Source organism: Bombus terrestris, chromosome 5, assembly GCF_910591885.1.
Source record: "Bombus terrestris chromosome 5, iyBomTerr1.2, whole genome shotgun sequence".
Taxonomy (NCBI): Eukaryota; Metazoa; Arthropoda; class Insecta; order Hymenoptera; family Apidae; genus Bombus; species Bombus terrestris.
In genome coordinates this window covers 4,640,898-4,655,268 of record NC_063273.1, presented here as the reverse complement: position 1 = coordinate 4,655,268, position 14,371 = coordinate 4,640,898, and the positions used below count along the sequence as shown (strand labels likewise).

The following is a 14,371-nucleotide window of genomic DNA, read 5'->3' as shown; positions in this document are numbered from 1 at the left end:
GTTCAACCTGCACAAAAAAGAGTTCGTGACTGTTTGCAAAAGTTTTTGTACAAAAAACTTACTCGCTGCGACCATAGTGAAACGTTACAGCATCACAAATCCTGACGTTAACAAAGCACCGAAACATGCATCCGTTCTGATTCAAATAATGTAAAAAGAACGCAGCGTTCATCGACGGAAATGATAAAGTTGCAAGATGAAGCGAAACGATCGGGCAGAACGGTTCTAGAAGTAACAGAGTTTCAACTTTTCCTTGCTCTCTGAATTTCATATTAACTTTCTTGAAATAGCTCTTCTCCGTTTAACGTAGAATATTTTATCTTTTAATATAAAAGTAAAATCGTCAAATGTCGAAGCAATTGTCAAGCAAATATACAAATCTGTCAATTTGTCCTTTTTGTTACAAGAAGATTTTGATTCCAGACATCAAACTACATTCACGGTTGCAAATAATACCACCAGACATCGTTATAACTTTTATTATGCTAGCATTGCATTGTATTTTCTTTTTATGCTCTTCATTTTCCTACCTTACGTCTTTTCGTTGTATGACTGCGCTTAGTCGCTTGTTTTGTTCTCTTTCTTTTTTACTATAGATTCTTCCTACTTAATATCTCCTTTATTGTCGGAAGAACGAATATATAAGAGATAAATAACGCGGGAGAACAAAATAGGTTACAATAGGAGCCACCGTGAAGTTCGATCTTCTAATATCCAAAATAACTCTTTCGTCAGAATATGACGTAATCGCATTTACGATAATACCACCTACGCTGTTCGAAGGATTTTACATCAATCCCTTCGTTCGCGTAAACTCTCAACTAACAACTAACTCCTTCGCGTAAAACCTTCCAACTAACGTCAAATATCTGAAAGACGCGGACACTCTTAAACATCATTATCGATAACGATTAACGAAAATATTAAACAAGTTATTAGTTTTTCCCTTCTTGTTACCACCTTCGTCTCGATTTCCATCGATACGTTACGAAACAGAACTCTTGTTTCAACTATAATTAAAACTGTAACCACGGTTAAAATGATATCCGATAAATCCTCGACGAGAAACGACAAATGTCGTTCTTACCGGCAATAGAAAACTCTGTAAAGTAATTGCGTCATTACCTACAGCCTTCAAGAAATACGACTTCTGTTTCCACAAGTCCTTCTTAATTCTTATCCCGACTCGTTAATCCCGAACAAATTGGCTATTCGTCACGAAGCAGAAAGGGAAAAAGGCTTGCTACTGGAAACGACCCAAGCAATTATCAGTCATCCAACAAAGAAGCCACGTTCGTTTGCCACGAAACCAATCTTTCGCCCGACGAAGCTTGCGAGAAACACAGAATTGTCTGTTATCGAATTTGACGTGGTAAAGTTATTATAACGAGGTGAATAATTAAACGCGTTAAACCGTACCAAATGAGTTTCTGTTCGAAACAGAAACGAAGATTTAATTCGAATTGCTGGACTCTAATCGGAGAGCCGTTATCTCGAATTAATTCTCATACGAGTACATCGACATTGATCGATAGACAGTTTCATTTTAGAATGAAACTGAGAAATTTTTGGCAAGAAACTACGATCTGACAACCGATGAATTTTTAAAGGGAATCCTGAGCGAAGCTGTGTTTGCTTTGAGATTCGTTAAATGGTTTCGAGAGAGATAATAAAGTTTCGAACTCGACGCCAAGCTGATTTGCGATCCACGACCGAGCGTCGAAGGAGTTTATTGGGTCGAGAGAATTAACTGGCTTCCTTGAATTAACTGGATGCTCGGTGAATTTCGAACCATTGGATTGGCTGCTGTCAAGCCCGACCTTCGCGACGTCACGGCGGATTTTTTGACATGATTCTGTCGATCCCTTGTTACCTTGAAAATCTATCGAATATACAAGCTGATTCAACTTTTATGTATACGGCGGCGATTTACGATTAAAAGAAGAGGTCGATAAATTTAAATTTTCAAAATCTTTTATAATTATATCCAATGGTAATTGTATCTAACTTCCTAACAAAAGTATGTGATGGTAAATTTCCAGACACCACGATCGAATCATCCTGTATACCGGAACTACGATTACATCGAAAACATCAAGGATCTCGGAAATCCCAGTCCTTCTAACGCGTTGTCGTCGAAAAATCCGATTCTGGTCGCAGACTGTAACGCTTTCGGAAGATGCGCAGCAAGTTCCCCGTCATGTTGCTGACCGCGACCATCCTATTCCGTGTCGCTTGCGAATTGTTCGAACCGAATTACTCGGGCAACTATTCCAACTTATATCCTTTTGTAGAAAAGTGGGCCATGACCAGTTACACGAAAATGTTGACCGTGGTATTCGACGATTACGAGTATCATCGTGCGTTTGATGTTCCTCGTGACATTCTAATCGGCTTAAACGTCTCCACCAAACTAGTCAGCCTAAAACATGCAATATCTTTGAAGTACAAGAACATGAGACGCGATTATCAGACCATAGAGACAGAAAGTTGCGTGTTGCTGTTGTTCTCGAACGTGGAACATCTCAGGGATATCCTTAGTTCTCCGCATTTGATGTCGTTCTGGCATCCAGAAAATTTCTATATTCTTCAAGAACAGGGTCTACAATTCTTCGATTCGCCGGTATACGAGAAATTTTGCAAGTGGGCGTTCGAGAGGCTTTGGAGATTTAGAAGGGTTTATAAGCTGCTTTTGTTCGCCGCTGACAAAGTGATTCGATACGACCCTTTCGATTACGCTGCTCGTCACACTGGGTATAGCGTTAACACCAGCTGCGATTGGAACTGTGTTAAATCGAACAAGGACGGTTTTCTATTGATCAACGGACCAAATACCACCGATATATCGGATTTTTTCATCAAGGATAGAAGAGACTTTAAATTATCCCCGTTAAAAATCTCCATCTTCGAAACGAGCACGATATCTTTCCAGAACGGCCAATTTTCTGGATTAGACTTCAAATATCTCGAAGAAGTTTGTAAAATGATGAACGTGACGTTCGTTCTAATTAGATCGAAAGATAGATTCGGCTGGGAAGAGAACGGAATATTTTTTGGGACTATTGGACACTTGGTCTATAAGTTTGCAGACGTATCGTTCAATCATTTTTTCATTAAAGACTATTCCACCAGGGAGCTAGAGTTCACGACGCCGATCACCAGCGACAAATTATGCGTGCTTGTTCCTAAAGCACCACCAGTTCCTGACTATCTTGTGATCTTCAAGATCTTCACTGAAGGAGCCTGGTTGTTAGTGTTCGCCACGCATTTCGTCATCTCGATGATTTATACGATCTTGAAGAACGAAAGGTTCGAAGCTATTCGACAAAGCGGAACAGTACTTTTCTGCTGCGAATATCTGACTGGCTTTTACTTCCTCGAGAAACGAAACGGAGGCGTGGTCAAAATCGCTCCAAAATTTACGAAGAAGCGAGCGTATGACGAAGCACACGGGTGAGTAAGTGCTGAAAATACGGAATGTACAGTCTGTTGGTTCTCTACCTTGCGAAAGATTTCATCAAAGGCAAAGGAGAGATTGCGAGGAATTGTCGAATCCGCTTGCCAGGGTACATCGATATTTCGCTTGCGTATTGGCGAGTCATTGTTTGAATAAAATATGAGTTTACACAAAGTACGAAAGGGAGAGATATGAGATAGAGTTAGTACGGATGAAAACGGGTCGAGCTTTTATCATAAAGAGATATATGTGAGTATATAAAACGGTCGCAAAAACTGTCGAGTTTTATCAAGTTCTTCGCTTATATTTCATATAGTTTACATTGTATTACCGCAATAAGTAATTTTAAAATATGGAAGTAATATTTTAAAAAATATTTAAAGGAAGACTTTGATTTAAACAAGGTGATATCATTTCAATTCGCCGGTTGCTCGAAATCGCTTTTAATAAAATTTTTTCTGGCATTGCAGAACGATAGAAAGCGGTAAAATTGGCCCGATAAATATAATACGCGTCAACGTTTTAACGAATCCTACATTAATTTCTCTATTTGAACGTCAATTTGTTTCTCTTTTTACGAATCTCGTCATTCACCAGGCTCGATTATAATATAAAATAAGAGGAGATGAATGAGTATTAGAATTATTTATTGCATACGATGATTATTCTCGTTTTGCTAACAGAATTTACCTAGTCGAGAAAACGCCAAATGTTCGATCGACGATAAAAACGAAGAAAGGCCGCTCGAAGCGATTCAACGAAATCTGTTTGTCCTTTGTCACGTGGCTGGGCAGATATTTAACAAAAGTTGTGTTTCAACTGATGCAGCCCTTTAAATTGGGCCAGGCTTGGTTCCCCGAGAGGTTGTTGATGATGTGCAGTCTGTTTCTAAGTTTGATCCTTAATGGGATTATCACTTCTCAGCTTGCCTCTAGTTTCAGTAAAAGATTGTATTACGAGGACATCAATACCTTGGAGCAGTTGAAAGAAAGCGGTAATATTCCATTTTTGAATATTCATTTTGTTCCTTAATCTATTACCTTTTACGCTTTAACGTGGAAGAAATTATTCTCAGTTAATCTCTTCTAAATCTATTTACAAAGAGGTGATTATTCTTAACGTTCCAGTTGTAATAGACTCGAAATGCTTGAAGAAGAAAAATTATATACACGTGTATGGCTATCGCATCTTTGTAAATCTTGGAATTATGCTTGGCAGGTCTCGCGATTTTAACCGACACCAGAGATGTTCTCGACGACGCGTTGACTGACATTACATCGCCAATAATCAAACAGCTAAACGATAGATTGATATACGCGAACAAATCGGAGGTGTATAGAAGATTATTTAAAGCGAAGGATGCTGCTTATCTTCATCGACTCGAGACACTGCCATTTAAATACAGCGAGGAAGAAATGGAAAGTCTGCACGTCGTCAGCGAATGTCCGAAGGAATACATTCTCGCCAATATAATTACAAAAGGTTCGTAGAGCAAATAAATTGTTCAAAACGATTAGCGGATCGGATATCGTAGGACAGTTATCCGTACATTTTTATTTCACCAGTATCCGAAAAGTAATCTTTCTCGATATGTGAGAATTCGTAGTATCGTTCCACCAATTGTTTCGAGCAACATGGTTCAAGATTACTCTTTCGCATTTTTATCCTTATCGTTCCTCGCTACCTACTACTCTATCGATATTAAATTCTTAAATATCCGCAAAACCCAGACAGGTACCTCCTTTGCAAGTTATCTCATTTCCTTACTCATTCGCTCACCACCAGCGATTAATCGATAAATTCTGCATTCCCTACCACCGATTGTCTTCCACTCTCTTCCTCCATCGATTCATTATTATCACAACTATGTTCCATTATCTTCTACTTTCTCGCCGATATCATTTATGCCAATTCGTAGCTATATGTATATCCACACGTCGTTTGTCAGATCGAAATTTCCAGCTGCATTGTAAAACGTGAACGTTATTCCAGGATCTCCATATGGTGGTCGTATAAACAACATTCTCTCCCGGTTAAACAACGGTGGTTTCTATGGAAAGTGGTATCAGAGCATATACCAATCGCAGAAACGGTCGGCACTGGTGCTGAATGGCTCGACGATGCATAGGAAGATCACGATCCGGCATTTATTCATCCCATTTGGGATACTGTGCATCGGACTGGCCATGAGCATAATCGTATTTATCTACGAGTGTCTGCAAAACAACGTCCGATAATTTGCACGTCCTCCGCTCGGAGAAATACGTCCGAAATGGTTATACCTGGCTGGAAGTAAAAAGCGGCAACTGACGTGGAAATCGTTCCGCCCTGTCCACATTCTGTTTTGCTCGACGGCTAGAATGAAACAAATGGTGCGAATGAAACGCGAAGAGTCCCGGCTGAAGGAGATTTATCATCTTGTCTTTCCTCGTCTTCGATAAGAAAAAACATGCTTCTCGTTTACTTGACGCTTTGGCCAATTTCTTACCGTTTAAAACGATCAACGGGTTTACATATATCAACATCTACGTTTGTCATTTTTTTATCTTTCTTTCGCACTGCAAAAAGATACTTCAACGTTTTCGATTTCATCCATTATCCAATAGATTTTAACAATTTATTCAACGATAGTTACCTTGTTTGAACAATAGGATTGTTGCAAACAATACACAAGAGTCGATAGAAGCAGAATTGTTTCTGTTTTTTTCTTTTTGTTCATTCGTGCATGATTTTATATAGCGAAATATTTTCACGACTAAAAGTTTATCTCTGGTTTCATGAGACAACAAAATTTTTGTCGTCATATCCATATTCGTCAGAGGATCAAAGGAACATAGCGAGAATTATATCGAACATCGGTATTGACATTGATTGTCTGGCACTAGTTGTCCCATTTTACTTCAATTTCTACGCTACGCAACGCTTTCGGCATTATCTATCCATTTCCCGCTGTGAAGACGACTTTTCCAAAAATTAAACGAACCACTCTGTTCCACCTGCAATTGAATAGGCTTTAATCTACTCGTATCTCGATGCTATTTTGCGAATAATCTATTCAAAATTCTGAAAATACCTTTTACAAAAAAGGTATCACTTTCGTAATATCTTGGTTTCTCTTCGTGGAACTTAACGCTGGACTTCGCTTACAGATTGCGAAGCTGAAAGTTATCTTACTTTAAAGTTGCTCTAATGGGTCCTTGGAATAATTTCCACGAACGAACTGTGAGTGACACGACACGATGCAAGTTCGAGTATAGGACGTGGAGAATTAAGTTTTACGTAATTATGCAACGAACGAGTTTAAGGAAAAGTAAGCTCTTTGAAGGGATAAGACACGCATCTAAGTTAATCACTCCCACACCACGCTTAACTTCGTTCAAGTTCTTAGTATGCTGATCAACGGACCGCGAGCAGTCCGATCGTTAGAGTTTCAAGAGTCTTTTGGAATTTTTTTACGAAGAAGCTATACAATTTTTCCGATTGACATTTTACATATATATTCTTTGATGTTTCGATAAGCTGCACAAATCTTTTAAAGAGAAATAATTAAAATTGACTGCACTTTCGAATGCAGTTGATCATTAGAAAAATCGATTTTGTCAAAGAAATACGATAGAATATTCCGTTAAAGACGAAGATCGCTGGTAAGGATTTTTGTCATTCGAAAGAATTATCTTACGTCGAATTCCCTTTGACGTTTTCTCGTTCTAAGTATCTCCTTTGCGAATAAATTCCTTCGATCGTTAAAAATATACTAAATTCGGTCGTTTTCCCCCGTGACTCGTTCCACCTTCCTGAAATTTTGAAAGGTGGATGTAGAAGAAGACATTTTCCGAGTGTACATAGCAGCAACAAACGATGTACAATTTGAGTATCAAAAAGACGAGAATATCTGCAATGTCGATAAATGTATACGTATAAAAGTCTGAGAAGTATATCTAAGAAGCGTCTCTTACCTTCGTGTAATCACGTGTATGTTAATTGATCTGTGTGTCCGCGTTCAAACGTTTAACGAACCGATTTTCTTCTATTTTCTAATTTAACGTGGAAGGATATTAGCTAAGGAGATCTCTCGGTATAGTTCTTAATCGTTATTTCAACAAAGTAAAACGCTATTCTAAGTTCAGAAGATAGGGACGTGCTTCGTACTCGCCGAACACAATCACAATTTCAAACCACGACACGCAATCTTCTTCGACATAATGCCCACATTGCCACGATCTCGTGAATAGTAATTTCAGCAACCATCTTATCTGCGATGAAACGGTAACAGGGTAAACGGTCACACGGTAATTTCCTGATGCTCAAAGGATTATGTCTAAAATTTACCAGAACGTGATAATAACGCGGCGTGCATTCGTTTGACGCCGTTCAGGCGTTAATTTTCCCTTCTCGAAAGCAAAACAATCGGTTTTGCTAATCATAATTGAGTCAGATAGCACAAAAGTATCCCTATTCTATAGACAGTATCTCGTCGTTCACGACACCCCCTTCATCGTTTTACGATTATAGTCGCATTTCATATAGCCGCTCATCTGTAGAATATTAAAACGATTCCGATGAAATAACAAATGGAGGAGTTTCTTTATTCGTCCCATTTTCATCGTAAAACTAATTAATGTTTATTCTATAACGAAATTGTCCGTTAATCTATCTGCATGTAATCAAATTTATGATATTCTTTGTAATACAAACGCATTCGTTTATCAATAATATTGATTTACTGAAATGTACAGAAAAGAAAAACAAATTTCAACCCGTAATCAGTACTTTCCATCGACCTGTAGTTTTTAACAATTCTAGCCGTATTTTTACACGTTTCTACACGTAACAGGAAAAACAAAAATAAAAACGAAGTGGATGACGGCTGTGTTCAGAAGAGTAGAACATGGAAAATGGATGCCCCACGAAGCGAGATTTATATGCATATCTTTTATAGCGCTATTTATAATTCAGTTTAACAGCTTTTACGAATTCATTTACGGAACGACAACCGACTATCATCAGACTATTGTACCGACGTATACATGAAAATTAATAACGAACAGTATGAACAGTATAAAAGAATAAGCAAGATCAGTCGTGTAGGAAATTACATAAAGACTATGTTTTCTGCAAGGGCGCGAGATTTTCGTTCTCTGATCGCGCTGATTTATTTCAACAGATTCAGATTCAATCGTTTCCGAGGACAAAGGGAAAAAGAGTATCAGAGAAGCACTCTCGTAACACAGACAGGTACAACTTAATCGCATTTAGTGGAACATCCGCTGTGAAGAAACGAAGTACGTGCTTAGAATATTAAATCCATCGAGGTGCGACCATCGTTCGCGTAATTTTATAATAATTCTAAAACGCTTCTATCATAATTAATGCACCAAATGTCACGATATCAAATTGCATTTAACGTATTATAGCCGTGATTTACATACACTTTTAATTGCTTCTCATTAATAACGATGTACATAGAACCTCATTAGTACATCGGCTTAATTATTAATCAATCTTCACGATGCGACCTGTATAATTAACGATTCGGTTGATTAAGTCGCTTGATCGAAAGCAACGAGTGCACATTTTTTATTTCCCCATTTCTTCGTTTATAATAGATAATAGAGAAAACAATTATCGATCTGTTTCTGTTTAAAGTAGGTCAAAAGATATTTCCTTTTATCACGTCAAGTAGATGAATGGAGACAAATAATAGATAGGATCGTTCGTGTTTCAACGACGCGAGGAAGGATTGGTCTAGGCGAAAATAACAAATCGTCGATTCGGCCGATCACCGGCTGTTCTGTTCTTAAATTTACCAGTATTCCGCCTGGAAAACCAAACAAATGAGAAAATAAGAAGCAAGTAAAAAAAATGTCAGAAATTGTTTCATCGTGGAAAAAACTGTTGGTCTACTCAAACCGTTAGTGGGACGTCAACATTGAAAATACGCGGTATAAACCAAATAGAAAAATTCGTGATAACTGCACGATAGTGGTAAAACTTTTTTGTTACACAACCAACAAATAAAATACATACTTTCTATTTTTTCTCTGTTTCTGGTCACGAGCAATTTCTCGGTTTGAATTTTCCCCTAAAAGAAATAAATTTTGAAACGAGCATTCCTTTTGTTTGTTTTAACATTTTCTTGTGCTTCGTTTCGCCATGTACAGTTCCACGAAGAACATCACGGTAGATCCAAACAAGCCAACGAGCAGCAATAAAAACGTTAATAAATAATGATCCAGCGATAACATGATCTTGTCGCTCATCCAGCTCTTCATCGCCGCCATATCCTTCTTCAATCTCCTTTTCTTTATCTTAACTATCTTAATACGATACAACATATCATCGAACCAGAAATTAAGCAGGCCCGCTTCTCTCAACCTTAACAACACAAAATCCACTTTCTCTGCGTAAGGTGAATGCAATCTTGACACATAAGACACTCTATAATTCATCGGACATTCGTCCACCAGGTTCAATAGGGGATTTCCTTCTTTGTCGAAATAGTCGGAATCATCGAGCTCCAACGAGTAATATCTGGTGATCGCGATTTTATCTTCGTACGCCACAATATCCTTCGTAGATCGTTGAGTGTTGATCAGGCGAATTCTCTGAGCCAGCGTCGCATCTAGTTCGGTATCGTCTAGGAATACGTTCTTCAAATTCGCATACTTGGTGATCACGATCTTTCCAGAATCTACTACATCTTCTAGATTATGTAGTTGAGGGTAATGGAACGGTTTACTTAGGCTAGATACCAAGACGCTTTGATACAGCCCATTGAGGATAAGAGCGAAAAATAGGGTGCCGAGGAGTAGAGCTCTCTGCGCTGGAATTTCGCTTGTTTGAAAGGGATACGTAAGGTACTCGATAAAAATGATCGGATTTTTGATGTATCGGGGAATTTCTGGTGGTTCTTTGTAATTAGATACATCAGACGAACGATGTTCTTTGATTGGAAAATAATTTTTTATTCCACTTTTGGGGAGATACCATGCATGTGGTTTTCTCGTTGAACGATTAATTTCTAATCGTCGACTAGGATTGGCACATTTGTATTGACGTCGCAACGATTCGCTAATGTGTTTCACCAAGCACCACAGGAACGTAACCGTAATGTTATATGCTATTAGCAGAAACCATAAGCTCTTTTGAAACGGTAAGAAAGGCATATAAGCCTTGGGTACCAGACCAGAATCGGGCGACACGAAGCACAGCTTGTCCTCGTACATGGCACAGGTGAACTGAAACTTTCGAAATTTGCTATAAACCTTGACGAAAAATCCGGTGATAATCATGTCCACGTTTCTAGTCTCGATGTCTGTCAACGAAGTGGTGAATGGATCATCCATGAAATCAGCCTTCCTCATAGCTTTTATACGAAATTTTGCCCCCATCGCCTTCTCCAGAGCAAACGCCACATTAGCGTCTGGTTTGCTCAATTTCAGTCTATTCCGAGTATCGTATGAAACGTTCATCAGCAGAGACTCGAACACCAGCACGTTCAGGGGATAATGATTCAAGTTTTGGAAATTCTCGAATAACCTTGTATCTCTGTTCAGTCGAAGAATCTCGCCTGGATATCCCGAATTATAATCTTTTGGCGAATTTTGAAGAAGATCGTATTCGCTGGATCGCTTGGTAAAATGATTTTTCTCCAAACATGATTTGTATACCCTGCCAAAGCCATTGTTAGATCGTTTCTCGAACGGCATGTACCTGGTCAGACATCGAAAATCATCGTCGACGACGACGATTCGATGAACGTCGTACTTTCTCCACAAGTTTGTGAAAGCCTCCGTCCAGAACGTGGTGACTACTTTTCCAGTGAAGATAATCAAATACTGATTACCGGCTTTCCATAGATTCCATTGCCAATAAACGAAGATGTTAAAACTGGACAAGTCTTGAACGACGAAGATCCAAGTGAGTCGTAGTCGGTTCATCCAAGTGGCCTTCAGGGACAGATCCCTCGCCCTGACTTTGTAGGCCTCGATCGAATTTTGCCCGATATAGCTCAGCAAAAATTCGATGAAGCTCGATTGAAACTCCGGCAGTATTACGGAGAACGTGAGCGGATGAAACTCGGGGGATTGGCGAATGAAATTCAACACCAGCCTCAGGTTGTCAGTCTCCTGGCTAGATAAGGGCTTGCTCTCGATCGACGAGTAGAATTTATCGTGGTTCCGAGAGTGTTCCGCCAAAGTGGAGGATTTTAATAAAAGCAAAATACCGAGAGGGATCAGATACGTTGAATATAACATTTCCTTTCGTCTCTATCGTATTTTATATCGTATTTATTATTATTTTAACTAACGCCACACCAGAGACTTATCGTTTCTTTTCTCTTCGTGGAATATCGTAGAAAGTTTGTTATAAAAGGAAAATGGCATTAGCTGCACAACAGCTTTATAATCTGCTTGACTATTTTTAATTATTCAGATTAAACGGCACTACGCAGTTCTTTGGCTTTTAAAGTTCCATCTTAATAATCTCTTGTTCGCTAGAAAAAACCATTTATTTACTATTAATACCGCAGATAGGAATAGTTGATTATCACGGAAAGAAGAGAACACTCGCGTCAAAGCTAGCGCACGATAACGTCGAAGACAGAAGGATATTATCTATGTACATGCAGATACGAGCGGTTTTAAGCTAGAACAAAAAACTGTTATGGGAATTTTAATACGACATATATGTAGTATCTTAAATGGGTCTTAGAGGAAAGGACAAATAATGATGTTTTGATTTAACAAATGATATTCAAAACAACGAACTGATTACAATGCTGTCGTACGTCTTATTCTCATACTCGGCTCTCGACTTCCCGATTCACACTCTCCGGCTTCTGCACTCGCTCACTCTCGCTTCTCAACTAACACTGCTTTAGCATCCCTTTGTTTTTTCCCGCCCTATCGCGCACGTGTTCCGAAAACGCCGGTGGCTAGGGTCACGCAGCCCTTTTCCACGAAATTATTCACTTGAAAGGACCGACGACACATTGATGTACCCGACAATGTCGCGGCTCTCGCGATATTTATGGTTTATGGTTCGGCCGATATCTTAGGCCTTTTGCCCACGATACTACATATATATAAATATTCATGCACCAGTTTGATAGAAATCTACAAAAATAAGAGGCTGTTCGCGAGATTGTAATCGAAAAGATGTAAAAGTTACAAGAATAACGATCAGGTTTGTGGAGTACAAACATTGTGCTAATCGTTCGGATCAATAGCGTCCTCGGAAAGGAATATCCGAGCAGCGACCTAAAGCACTGTCGTAAATCATCCTGTTCCATGCGTAAATAAATCAATAACGCGACCAGTGACAGTTGTTTCTCATTTTTCTACGAAGTTGACGATATGAAAGGTGGTGAAACGAACTGTGATCTATCGTTGATCTTTCTCACGCGAGTTCTCGCGGATAACGATAGCACTACCTAGTGTTTAGAAGAAATAAAATGGCTGGGAAACGAATTTGTCGCGAGTTAGTCCCAAGAAAAGAACTATTAGCTTCAGCTTCTTCGAAAGTTTCTGAAAAACTTGAATAATGTATTTGAAAGTCGATAAGTAGATACGTATGTTACCGTTCATGAATTAAGGAACAATTTGCTAATGTTAAGCGCCTCGCGTAACGTGTATCAAGATAAGGCGTGTAATAAAATCTTTGAAACATACTATAATTTAGTATCGAGTCAATTTTCTAGTAACTATATTGGCGATCAAACTTAAGATTTCTTCTAAAATCTGTAACTAAGAAGGATAAACGAAGCGCCGTTCTAAAAATGATAATATAAGATTCTAAGTACACAATATATCGCACTCCGATATTATCGCAAATCCGATATTGAAACCAAGAGTTATCGCACGATTGCTGCCCATTTTCCTACCCGTCCGATCAACTTCTTTACGTGCAAACGCGATTAATTTTACTGAAAGTGAAAAGCACGAGGGGAAAAAAAGAGTGGTCGGTCGTATAGATACGAAGAATACAAAGTAAAAAGATCGTGGGTACAAAGTAACCATCCGATATCGCAAACACAGACTCTTCCTTTTGCTGTCCTTATCCGCTTATCCGATATCGAACGTACACGAACGGCGATTCGTCTTTCCGAAAGGAGCAAAAAAGTAGAAAAATAACCAGAATGAAAAATAAAGCGAGTACAGAAAAATGAAAAGTGAGAAAGAAGTGAAACTACCGTAAGAAAAATGAACAAAAACAATGATTCTTATCAGCGAGAAAACCTGGAAAATTTCGCCTCGCGGGTCTAATAAATGTAGATCGTAAAAAGGTTCGTTATCGTTCTTCTCGTCGAGTTTCACTTTCTTAACTTTCAAGTATCACCCTCGCGTCTGACTAACGCGGGCCTTCGCTACTTAAATTTCGACGAGAAGGCTAGCCGCGTCGAAATATTTCATGCCATTTTCCGGCATTTATCTCCTCCTGCTGTGTTTGCCCCGAGCAAATCGAGCAAACGTTTTCATCGCAATGTGGCTCCTCCGCGTCAAACGTCGAAAGTTTGACAGGTCGTTTAACTGAATATTACTCCATACGGACGACAATGATTCGCTCTAGGTACTTTTCTTCTTTGTTCCCTAACTCTTCGTAGCGTCTTCACGTTGACTTTCAAATTTGTGTAATCACAAATTGGCGTAAGAATACTTCTTTTTCTTTACAAATTGTTACAGGCGTTTTCCGTTTGTTTCCTATCCTTTTGCCATTCAGAATTCAAGAACCTGTCTTTATTAAACGCTCAGAAATGTTCCTTTTTATTCACCATCTACCATTAAGATTTAATTAACACTTCGCCATTTACTCGACCTCTCTAAGAATACAGGCTTTAATTAAAGGTTACTATGGATTTCTGGTGAGAAGTTAATTAATATGTAAAGAGTCGCTAGATGTCTAATGCGCTTG

At 38.8% G+C, this 14,371-nt stretch overlaps 2 protein-coding genes across 2 annotated transcripts; one reads left to right on the top strand and one right to left on the bottom strand.

Moving 5' to 3' along the window:
- Positions 1–9,000, top strand: LOC110119313. Its single transcript, XM_048405811.1, has 4 exons — positions 1–3,453; positions 4,141–4,451; positions 4,676–4,939; positions 5,450–9,000. Exons 1-4 carry the CDS (start codon positions 2,180–2,182, stop codon positions 5,692–5,694), a joined length of 2,094 nt encoding a protein of 697 aa, XP_048261768.1. The 5' UTR covers positions 1–2,179; the 3' UTR covers positions 5,695–9,000.
- A 508-nt stretch (positions 9,001–9,508) lies between these two features.
- Positions 9,509–11,715, bottom strand: LOC105665800. Its single transcript, XM_012309119.2, has one exon. It carries the CDS (start codon positions 11,713–11,715, stop codon positions 9,583–9,585), a length of 2,133 nt encoding a protein of 710 aa, XP_012164509.1. The 3' UTR covers positions 9,509–9,582.
- Positions 11,716–14,371: the final 2,656 nt, after the last annotated feature.

Coding starts and splice junctions, on each gene's coding strand:
- LOC110119313 (XM_048405811.1), top strand. CDS start 2,180: ATGCGCAGCAAGTTCCCCGTCATGTTGCTGACCGCGACCATCCTATTC. Junction 4,452..4,675: donor GGAGCAGTTGAAAGAAAGCG/GTAATATTCCAT, acceptor TATGCTTGGCAG/GTCTCGCGATTTTAACCGAC. Junction 4,940..5,449: donor CGCCAATATAATTACAAAAG/GTTCGTAGAGCA, acceptor ACGTTATTCCAG/GATCTCCATATGGTGGTCGT.
- LOC105665800 (XM_012309119.2), bottom strand. CDS start 11,715: ATGTTATATTCAACGTATCTGATCCCTCTCGGTATTTTGCTTTTATTA.